At 36.6% G+C, this 12,204-nt stretch overlaps 1 protein-coding gene across 1 annotated transcript; it reads left to right on the top strand.

Moving 5' to 3' along the window:
• The first annotated feature begins 551 nt into the window (after positions 1-551).
• LOC131840742 (zinc finger protein Xfin-like) lies at positions 552-10,637 on the top strand. Its single transcript, XM_059188934.1, has 11 exons — positions 552-680; positions 1,355-1,466; positions 2,313-2,405; positions 3,162-3,360; positions 4,074-4,186; positions 6,107-6,234; positions 6,650-6,785; positions 7,485-7,618; positions 8,303-8,435; positions 8,746-8,957; positions 10,499-10,637. Exons 1-11 carry the CDS (start codon positions 552-554, stop codon positions 10,568-10,570), a joined length of 1,461 nt encoding a protein of 486 aa, XP_059044917.1. The 3' UTR covers positions 10,571-10,637.
• The last annotated feature ends 1,567 nt before the right edge of the window (positions 10,638-12,204 follow it).

Raw genomic sequence — 12,204 nt, 5'->3', positions numbered from 1 at the left:
TGACAATCCAGTTCAACATGATAAAACAAAAAAAACGAATGTCAAAATTGTTAAATTATTCTGTACATTATAACACAATGACGCCCTCTATCTGGATAAATTAACGATTTAGCAAAAACGCATATTTATCACAAATAATACTTCGTTAAGTACAGCATTTGCAATGTAAATATACATGCAAAACGTCCAATTACATTATATGACCATCAAAGCAATGATAAAATGTTTTACTAAATAAAACCCGCCAAGTTTAATACGCATTTGGCATTTCTTATTAATTAATTGACTAGTATTTCAATCAACGGGTTTACTGCAATTTTTAGGCCTTTCGATGTTTCGCTAAACTTTTGTAATCTATATTTTTATACGATATTGTATAAAAATATAGATTTTTAAATTTTATTTAAATATACATGGAATCGATATTGTTTTTTATTTAGAACAACACTGTTTTAGTCGATCGTCAATTATTTAAAATATTTGAAAATGTCCTCCTTTGTAGAAATAGTTGTTGCAGTTTATTAGAAAAGTGATTTAAAAAAAACTGAATAATGGATGAGGAAGAGATTGTAGGTTGTATCAGTTGCATGGGCAGCAGCGATTTATGCGACCTATTTGCTGTTTATTCAGAAAATGAAGATACCTACGCGAAAATGTTCGAAACCTGTTTCGATATAAAGGTTTTAGTTTTTAATACTTTTTATTGTTGGTATATATACTAAAATTTAAAAGACGTATTATTAAAATACATTCTCTAATTCGTGTTATTAAATAAGAAATATTAAACTTCGTTCAAGTATATATTCTTATGTACCTAACCATTTTTTATATATACCGAGTATACCAAACTCCAGGTGTTACTTAAAAATAAACCACTTTCTTCATGAAATAAAGTAGAAATTTGAAAATTATCTTTGAACTTTTAGTACTAAAATGATCGTGTGACCGTAAATTATAAATGAGTTTAAAAAAAAAATTAACTAGCTGCAACCGCGACTTCGTCCGCGTGGAATTTAACTTCATTTTTCTAAATTAAAGTAGCCTAAGTTACTCCTTATTACATCAGCTACCTGCCAAAAAAAGTCCCGTCAAAATCGGTTCAGCCATTTCATAGATTAGTTGGAACAAACAGACAGACAGACAAAAATGGTAAAGAATGTTATTTTGGTGTATGTACCGTATTTATATTCATATGCATGTAGTAATAAACGGTTATTTCAACATTACAAACAGACACTCCAATTTTATTTATATGTATAGATGTACAAGTTCTTTAGGAAAGTCTTGATCACCGGCTTTCTGCTTAGTGTACACTTTTCAACTTACCGTATACATTTTTTCGTTCAATTTTTAGGTTACAAATGGTATGAAATATTTATGTGCAATATGTATGGAAAAATTAGAAGCAGCAAATTTATTTAAAGAACAAACAATCAAAAATATGGCTGTCATACATAATATTAAAGGTAAATAACCTTCTAGAATCTTCTAGTTTAAAAAAATAAAATATCTGAATAATTATTAAAATGTTTACAAGTTTTAAATTCCCGCGCTTAAATCATCGGCGCCATTTTGATTATGTATCTGTAATTAAATCGTTTATTACTTTTGAACGTTTTAAATTACAACTGTGTTGAAAAAGAATTTACTAATTGTATTTTTGTAGTTTTTAATGGAAAAATATGGAACAAAATCCTGTTAATTCATGGCGGATGCACCGTCTGCTCTAGGAGTTGGCCTTCAGCCGCTCCAAGTCCTTCCGCCCGTTTGGAGTGCCATCTGCACACGCCCTCTATCGTCCGGTGAAGCTGTATAGGCCAGCTGCGGCCAACAGCATTCGAGTAGCCAGAAAGTGTTACATATATCGATAAAGTCAAACGCTCCGTCACACTGACATGATTGTTCCAAACCATGCTTACGGTAGACTCCACTAAACAGTAAAGTAAATATACCAAAAGGACTCCACAGATAAAAAAACCTCCTATTTTAAAGTAATTTGTTCAGACAATAATTGTTTTTTAAAACGTCAAAGATCGCAATGAAAAATCTTATTTCTCACAGTAACCTGCATTTTTTATTGTTAATTACGTATATTGTTTTTTAAATATGTTTTTATGTACATTAATTAGAGGTAGACATTATTTAACCCCTTTCATTTATTTTAATTAAAGTGCCCACAGGTGATCGCTCGGTCTCAACTTCCGTTGCGGAGTGACCCACCGGTGGGCATGCGGTCTTTAACGTGTTAATTGGTTTTTAAAATTCACTTTAATACTTTGTTAATGAGTATTAAACTCTGCTTTGTTCCGCAGAAGAGTACTTAGACGAATCCATACTGGAGGAGGCAGAGTCTCAGTCTCTACATAAGACTAAAAAAGACTCTGACCTCAATTACTATAATGAAGGTAACGGATCGTAGATAGATAGATAGCTTAGATTTCTTTGAACATTTACAGTGTAGATCAGTGTTTCCCAAAGTGGGGCCCACACCCCACAGGGGTACAAGTTATGGGGGCGATTCGAAAATGGCCTCTTTATTACAATTATATGGAATATGAATTTCTATTTTCATTATATGTTTAGAAAATTTACTCATAAACAATTTTTTAGTAAATTCTTCCTAAAACGTATTATTAAGTAAGTTAAGTGAGTGAAACTTAGTGGATAATTAATTTTTTTGTATGTTACTTCATTACATAGTACAAACCAAAGTCGCTGTCGCTGTCTGTCCGTCCCTATGTAAGCTTAAATCTTTAAAATTACGCAACGGATTTTGAAGCGGTTTTTTTAACAGTCTTGCACACCGCTTTACATCCGATGGTCGCGGGTTCGATTCCTCGCACGGCACAAACATTTGTATTCATGTGTATGATTGTTTTTATCTTATCTTCTGGGTTTTTCTATGTATAATATGTAGGTATGTATTTACGAAAAAAAATCTATGTACTTGTATCAGTTATCTAGTATCCGTAACACAAGCTTTAGCTAGCTTAACTAGGGACTACGCTGTGTGAATTGTCCTGAGATTATTATTTTATGACTTCACTTTACTATATAAAGATATTTAATTTTATTCATACGCTTTCAATAGTGTTATTTAAAAAAAAAATAAGAACCTCCATTTTTGAAGTCGGTTAAAATGTACGGGCGGTTCCTCGCAGGGGACATGGATGACGAGCACGCGATACAAGCTCTGGACGAGACCACCTGCATCTACTGCAACCTGCAGTTACCATCGGTTGAGGAGGTCCACGACCACGTGAGGTCCGTGCACGAGTTGGAGCCCAGGACGGGGCTGAAGCTGCGGGAGTGTACGCTCTGTGGGATCCCCATGAGGGATCCTGATGATCACATGCATAGGTTTGTTTCTTATCTTACTTTTTGTTTGTCTATTTGACCTCTCTCGTTAGATTGTGTTGATAGGCGTAATACTTTAGGGTAAAGGAGAAGAGGCCGATAAAACGTGACATTGTATAATAAGGGATAGGGGGAGGGGTCGACAAAGTGTGACATAACAAGGGGTAAGGGCCGATAAAGTGTGACATTGTATAATAAGGAATAGGGGGAGCGGTCGACAAAGTGTGACATAACAAGGGGTAAGGGCCGATAAAGAGTGACATAACTAGGGGTAAGGGCCGATAAAGTGTGACATTGTATAACAAGGGGTAGGAGGCGAGGCCGATAAAGTGTGGCATTGTATTATAAGGGGTTTATTATCAATGGATGATAATGGAATGGTGCTCCCGCCTGCGCTATCGGTATACGCTGGCGGGGCACCAGTGGAGGATGATAAGAAAACATGAAGTCAGATCAGTTAGCCCAACGTGACAAATTCACCAAAAATTTATCACGATGGTTTCCAGGGGGAACCGCGTGGAGGTCGACCTGACAATGGTATATTGCTAGCAATGGGATCAAAGTCCACATCACTAGTAATCCACTTCCCCCTTTATAAGGTATTTATATGGGCCACATGGCCTTAAACACAACAAAAAATAAACTACATAGCTTTAAATACAACAAAAAATAATGGGTAGTCAGTTGACTGTACCAATTGCCTTCTGCATCATCAGGTGTCATGGTATGAAGTCAGACTGTGATGGTAGACAGTATCCGTGCCATTTCTGCGACAATATATACAACAGCAAGAAGGCGTGCTTCACTCACCTGCGGATGAAACATGGACGTTAGTGTGCTTGTTATAAGATTTAAAGTCATTTGTCTTTTTAATGCATAAATCAAATTCCCCCAACTGCGAAATATGCAATACTGTAGAATGGCGTGTTCACATATTATCTGCATCTGTCACATATTAATGGAGTGTGTCCGAGAGGCAGTTAAATGGGAATTGTATTTAAAAAAATTTGGATTGAATCGGTTTCATGTTGGTATGTGGCACGGTATACTATCTCATCTGTTCTGTATCATCGCTGCAAAATTTTTGTTTTCATTGTACAGTAGAAAATGAGATACGATGGGACTGGCATCATCATACTCTCCATCAATACATGACGTGGTTTCAAAGGTAATCATTATATGTAATAGTTGCTTATACATGTATGTATTTGTTTAGGTATATATATGGTTATTTTATTATATTTATAATATAATATTTATTTATTACATTTATTGTATTAATGTTTTCTATTATTATTACTATTATTGTTTGCCACTGTTTTCCCATCCGTACATATATAACAATGTAAATAAGAAATGCACAATTACAAAACTATCCATGCATCAAGTCAAAAAAACTACAAAATGCTGGCTGATGAAACTAAATTATGACGAAACAGAACAAATACTTCCACCTTACGGCTAACACACAGTTCTGCAAAATGAACACACACACACACATATATTCATACATACACACTCATTCACACCAATGCTCACCTTTTCGATTATACATCCACAAATTTATTCCCTACATTTTACACACAAGTCCCATAGCTATTAATACAAAGGGTAAACATGTAAAATGAACACAATAATAAGTCACTCCAGTCTCTACAATACAGGCCTGCGAGCCTAGTGTAGAACTACAGTAAATTAAAATGTAAATGTGTATCATGAATAAATATTATTATTATTGTATTTAGTGTGTGTATGTTTTTTTTTTAAGTATACATTGGTATATCTATGGTTATGTATTACAAAAACTCAAGCACTATCGTTGCCCGCTAACCACCACCTCTGTCACAGCGCTAGGTTGGCTGGAAGAGATCTCTTGCAGAGATAAGCCCGCCCTTGCCCACAATTGAGTATAACTGTCTTTGTCTATTAATGTAATAAGTGCAATAAAGTATATATAAATAATAAATGAATCATATTATGATTTAAAATTCAAAATTCTTTATTTAGATAACACAATTTTACAATTACATTCTACAGTTGTTGAATGTAATTGTTTCCTGTGCCAGGAGGCTCCACTCTTCCATAGGTTATATCAAAACTTTTGTAAAATGTTTCTTGTTTATTATACTATAAATAATTAGTTATATAATTCAATCTTAAAATACATACATTATAGGAATATATATACATGTGTGTGTGTGTGTGTGTGTGTAATCTTGCACAACAGTTTTAGCATTGATAATAATCATGCAGAAGTAATTCAGTTTCATTATAATTTAATGTTTTTATCCACTGATAGATTCAGTATATTTTTACATTCACGATACTTTTTAGGGTATATAGCTAATATGATAAAACTCCCTAAATGCTTGTAAGAATAAAAAAAAGATTTAAAGTCATTTAACTCAACCTGGATGGTGTAGCGGTTAAGCCATCACCAGCGACCATCGGAAATAATGCGGTTTGCATTATTTCCGATGGTCGCTGGTTCGATTCCTAGCAAGGTGCAAACATTTGTATTCATGAGTATGATTGTTTGTATCGGTCTGGGTGTTTTATATATTATGTATTTACAAAAATATATATACATATAACACAAGTTCTGCTTGTGACTGTATGAATTATCCATAGTAAAAATAGAATTTTGTGTCGGTCAGAACTCAGATTTGAACTTACGACATCCCTATCGTAATTCAGGATAGTAAACCACTATGCTGTCCATTGTATATTATTAGCTTTAATTTTACAGTGAAGCTCTGCAATGATCAAATACCGAAGCACATGCCCAGGGAACGGAAGAAGTGTCACATGTGCAGCCGAGACTTCAGCCAGAAGCAAATCCTGAACAAGCACTTGTGGAAAGCGCACGGATTCGAGGTGAGATGATATTGAAACCTTCAAGCAAAGAGCTTATTCCTTGTTAAAAGGCCGACGCACTCGCAATGACCCTGGTGTTGCGGGTGTACACTTACCATCAGGTAAGCCGCAAGCACGTACATGTATAAAAAGAGTTAACCAAGGTACTTGTACTCAAAATTTCTAAAATCAAAGTATCCTAAATTACTCTTTATAACATTAACTATCTACGAGTGATAATCGGCCCATCTGTTTCAAAGATAAGCAAGAAAAACAGATAAAAAACAAACAGACAAAAAAAATATATTTTATGCTGTTTATTGCCTTTTCACTTTATGGGTCATAAAGCTACCTCTGGTTCTTTTATTTGTAGCATACTTATTCTGTCTGTAATTGGCCAATAAAGAATTTATCTATATATTTGTCTCTCCATAAGGTGGAGAAACGTAAAGCCTTCACCTGTCCATTATGTGATGAGAGAGTCAGCTACGGCTCCCACTTCAGCGCTCACCTTCTCCACGCACACAGAGTCTGCGAGCAGGTGGAACAGCTCGAGTTCTACAGCATGGATGGTGAGTTCCATTGTACCTCATATTAGTTCTACTATATCTATACTTTCATTATGATTCAGTTTAGTTCTACAGATGCTTTCATTATGACTCAGTTTAGTTCTACAGATGCTTTCATTATGATTCAGTTTGGTTCTACAGATGCTTTCATTATGATTCAGTTTAGTTATACAGATGCTTTCATTATGACTCAGTTTAGTTCTACAGATGCTTTCATTATGACTCAGTTTAGTTCTACAGATGCTTTCATTATGACTCAGTTTAGTTATACAGATGCTGTCATTATGACTCAGTTTCGTTCTACAGATGCTTTCATTATGATTCAGTTTAGTTCTACAGATGCTTTCATTATGACTCAGTTTAGTTCTACAGATGCTTTCATTATGACTCAGATTCTATAGAAGCTTATATTATGCCATCTCTTACTTTACAGTTTTTTTAATGACAATCAAGCTGACGATTTTATAGGTATTTATACCAAATTTAAATTCGATTAAGTGATTTAGGCGTACAAAATTCTTTGTGTGTTTTTTTTTGTAGAACGACATTGGCAAACAAGCTCATCTAATGGTGAACGATTACGTAGCCTATGGATGTCTGTAACAGCTGGTGTAACTTAAGAAACCTTAATGCTTATGTATACCATTTATGAAAAACCAAAACATGCGTATTAATGTTAAAAATATAACTAATACCAAACAGATTTCTTGCTATTCAAGAGTGCAATACAGGAAGAGACGAAGTTCCGTTTCCGGAAGACCACGGCCAGCAAACAGACGATAGAAGGCGTCAGGTCGCATTACATGTGCAGCCAGTCTGGTGTATATGTATATCAGGTAACTTAACACTTAGCATTACTTACAGCACTTAGCGTCTGATGGTATATATGATAAAATAATCCTGAATAATTCTTAGTTTTCATTTAATGTTGTAACTAATCCTGAATAATGTTTAGATTATATACATTTGAGTTTGTTATTGTCCAATCAAATTAGTTTGTAATCTTGTTATTGTCAATTTTTATGTTTACTTTGTTAGTTGTAGTTTAGAACTTAACTTAATATGCTATCGTCGTCGTCGATCTCACATTGTATTATTTTACTGATAAAGGCTATAACAGAATAGCAGAGAGGGTGGACTCACTGCCCTAACTGAGTTATAGACAGTTTTGTCTCATTCATTAGTTTTAAATTATATTATTGTATGGGCAACAGTTGTATTGAGTAAAAAGTTTTTGTTTGAGACAAATAAAGATTATTATTATTATTATTATTATTATTAATCTATACATATAAATAAAATTGGAGTGTCTGTTTGTAATATTGAAATAAACGTATTTTACTACATGCATAGGAATACAAATACACCAAAATAATATTTTTTTCAATATTTGTCTGTCTGTCTGTTTGTTTGTTCACTGTGATACACTCATAACACTTTTATGTTATTACTAGCTGACTGCCATCAGGAGGAGCTAGTCAGCTAGTCTAATAACATAAAAAAAACTGAATTACTTTCAGGGTAAAGGTAAGCGGCCAGCTCCCGAGCGTCAGATCTACAAGACGGGGAAAGCATGTCCGGCGCACATGATAGTGACTGAGACCATAGACAGGGTGTTGGTCACGTTCTACAAGACCCACGTCGGTCACGGGCGTAAGTGTCTCTAACAGACTCCATAAGAAACCACAGAATCAATTCTATACTTAGGTCGCTGGTTCGTATCCGGCTCGAAGGACCAAAAAATATAGAGGTTGATCGCTACACTTGGTTGATAATGATAATGTTGTTAATAATATACGGGAATGATTAAATAAAAGATGTCCTTTTCTGAGTACTTGTAATTACACACTGATTTTATTATAATACTTAGTAAAATGCATACTGCTGATTAACTAATGTACATAAATATATATTTGTTATTGTACCTTTAATGCAAATGTGTTATCTATCTATCTACAACCAGCATGCCCTTACTTCGAGCCACGAGAACCCAAGAAACAGCGGCCGGACACGCCCGAACAGGACGTGTTAGAAGATGAGATAAAAGAGGAGAACGATGGCATAGACTCGTATATTTGCGACACGTGCGGTATGGGGTTCCTCGAGAGGGACAAGTTCAATGTGCACGTCGCCAATCACGGCCTGAAGTTGTTCCCGTGTCAGTACTGCGAGGAGGTAATATAAAAGTAGATAGTGCTGTAAGAACAGAGTATGACAGTGTAGGACAAGGTACGGCAGAGTAGGATAGAGTAGGGCAGAATAGGATAGGGTCGGGCAGAGTAGGATAGGGTAGGGCAGAGTATGGCAGAGTAGGATAGGATAGGGTTTAAGTACGGCAGAATAGGATAATATAGGGCAGAGTAGAATAGGGTAGGGTAGTAGAATAGGGTAGGGTAGAGTGTACGTTGGAGTAGGGCTGAATATGAAAGGGTTTTTTTTTAGTGGATGATAATGGAATGGAAACCCGCTTGCGCTAACGGTTTACGCTGGCGGAGTACCAGTGGAGGATGATAAGATGAACATGAAGTCAGATCAGTTAGCCCAACGTGACAAATTCACCGGGAATTTATCACGATGGTTTCCAGGGGGAACCGCGTGAAGGTCAATCTGACATGGTACATTGCTAGTAAAGGCATCATTAGTCCACATTACTAACAATCCCCTCCCCCCGAATATGAAAGGGTTTTTTTTTTTTATTAAAGATGATAATGGAATGGAGCACCCGCCTGCGCTAACGGTTTACGCTGGCGGGGCACCAGTGGAGGATGATAAGATGATCATGAAGTCAGGTCAATTAGCCCATTGTGACAATTTCACCAGTAATTTATCACGATGGTTTCCAGGGGGAACCGCGTGGAGGTCAACCTGACATGGTACATTGCTAGTAAAGGCATCATTAGTCCACATTACTAACAATCCCCTTCCCCCGAATATGAAAGGGTTTTTTTTTTTATTAAAGATGATAATGGAATGGAGCACCCGCCTGCGCTAACGGTTTACGCTGGCGGGGCACCAGTGGAGAATGATAATATGAGCATGAAGTCAGATCAGTTAGCCCAACGTGACAAATTCACCGGGAATTTATCACGATGGTTTCCAGGGGGAACCGCGTGGTCAACCTGACATGATACATTGCTAGCAATGAGATCATCAGTCCACATTACTAACAATCCCCTTTCCCCCCGAATATGAAAGGGTAGAGCAGAGTAGGTTAGGCAGAGTAGAATAGGGTAGGGCAGAGTAGAATAGGGTTAGGCAGAGTAGGACAGCATAGGGTAGTAGACTTGTAGATCTGCGACACGTGCGGCATGGAGCGGGTAAACCAACCTCAGCATGAAACTGTTCCCTTGTGAGTACTGCGAGGAGGTAATGCAACAGGGTAAAATAGGGTGTAACAGAGTATTGCAGTGAGTACAGAGTAGAACAGTGTAGTACAGAGTAAGATAGATTTGAAATTGATTTCATTTAAAGAAACAAATTAATACAAATACATATTTCCATCGTTTTCTTGCAATATATGTTTTTAAAAGTTTGTTGGGCGTTGGCGGGGCATCAGTCGAGGATGATGAGCTTGAGGTCAGGTCAGTTACATCGTGACAATTCCCTACGAGTTATAGGACTCGAACCATAGTGAGGTGGCGTGCTAAACCGCTACTACGGCCAAAGAGACTACAGCAGATTTCACATTTATAACATTAATATTGCTTTTTCAACAGGATTTCCCAGATCTAGACGCTTGGACATGCCACGTTCGGAGCGATCACAAGATGGCGAGCTTATTTGAATGAAGCATACGTTAACAGTACAGACAAATCGACTTATAGACATAGGATCTAGCTAGCTAAATATTTAACAAATAAGATAAATTTTATTGCCAAGTATCACTTTAGGGGTCGGTAAAAAAACCACCCCCAAAAAATATAGTTATCGTTTTTTACGTTCTAACATTGCAAAAAAATCTTTAAAAAATATGTTATAATTAGTTTATTCATACGACAGTCGTATATGGTTTAAAGTTCTTGAAAATCTTGTATAGGTACTGTGAAAAATTAATTTTTCGTCAAGCGTTTTCACCCTCATTATCCCCCTACTATAGGGGTTAGGGGTGTACGATTGTGTGCATGGCTACTTTAGATGAAAATCAAGGTGAGAACACTTTATCAAACGCGAGTGCACTTTTCACTTAACCCTCTAGATCCTTTGCATTTTTATTAGTGTAATCAGTCTCTAAAACCGAAATAAACCAATGCTTTAATAAAAACTTCTTAGCATGCTATGGATTCACTGTGCGGGATCAGGTCTATCGTGACAGAGGGAAATTCCGAGCAGTTCTCGGGACTTGTGACCCGGGTGTCATCATCATCATCATCGCAGCCCGGAAGACGTCCACAGTTGACAGGCTCCCCCAAAGATCTCCACGACGATCGGTCCTGCGCTGCTCGCATCCAATGCCTTCCAGCGATCTTGACCAGATCGTCGGTCCACCTTGCTGGAGGCCTTCCCACGCTGCGTCTTCCGGTCCGTGGTCGCCACTCGAGGACTTTACTGCCCCAACGGCCATCTGTCCTACGAGCTATGTGCCCTGCCCATTGCCACTTCAAAGTCACAATTCTTCGGGCTATGTCGGTCACTCTGGTTCTTCTGCGGATCTCCTCATTTCTGATTCGATCACGCAGAGTAACTCCGAGCATAGCCCTCTTCATTGCCCTCTGAGTGACTCTGAGTTTGTTGATGGGGCCCATAGTTAGCGACCCGGGTGTAGTTTAATATTAATATTAACACTAGATTTAAAAACAAACTTGCTGTCCCCAAGTATCGTTTAGAAAAAGTTAATACGTCTTTTATGAGAATAGGTATAAAAATTTACAACAAGATACCAAAGGATATGTTGGAATTACCCTTAAATAAATTAAAAACATCTGTTAAATCATATTTACTGAGCAAAGCCTATTACTCACTAAACGATTACTTGAATGACGAGCGTGCATGGCAATAGTTGTTCATGCACTGAATTTCATTTAATGTTAGACATAGACACCTATATAAATATACATTGTAAATAAACTGGCTTTAAAAAAAAAGTGATTCAATTGAGTTTCTTGCCAGTTCTTCTCAATTGGAACTATATACCGAACTGGACGGTCGGAAAAAAAAATAGAATGTAAAAATTTGATTTGTTCATAAGCGGCTAAAATGTCCTACATGAATAAATGATTTTTGAATTTGAATTAGTTGTTCGGCAAACGTACGTCAACACTCACCTTCACCGCTCGTGTTTCTCTCCCTGTCCACACAAATCTGGTAGGAGCTGCACTGGTAGCAGATTTAGATACCCGTTCTAGTATAGAACATAATGCAGTTCTAGACAGGCCAGGATATTTTAGGAAATAGAAATAATCTTTATTCAAATAAACTCATTTCA

This window comes from Achroia grisella, unplaced genomic scaffold, assembly GCF_030625045.1.
Source record: "Achroia grisella isolate CSIRO2021 unplaced genomic scaffold, CSIRO_AGI_Agris_v1 utg149, whole genome shotgun sequence".
Taxonomy (NCBI): Eukaryota; Metazoa; Arthropoda; class Insecta; order Lepidoptera; family Pyralidae; genus Achroia; species Achroia grisella.
Note: the sequence above shows the minus strand (reverse complement) of the source record. Positions and strands in the feature narration are given on the sequence as shown.

What these genes read in the sequence shown, in the direction of transcription:
- LOC131840742 (XM_059188934.1), top strand. Translation starts at nt 552, where the DNA reads ATGGATGAGGAAGAGATTGTAGGTTGTATCAGTTGCATGGGCAGCAGC. An exon ending in AAACCTGTTTCGATATAAAG is followed by an intron (nt 681 to 1,354) that starts GTTTTAGTTTTT and finishes TTCAATTTTTAG; the next exon opens with GTTACAAATGGTATGAAATA. An exon ending in GACCCACGTCGGTCACGGGC is followed by an intron (nt 8,436 to 8,745) that starts GTAAGTGTCTCT and finishes ATCTACAACCAG; the next exon opens with CATGCCCTTACTTCGAGCCA.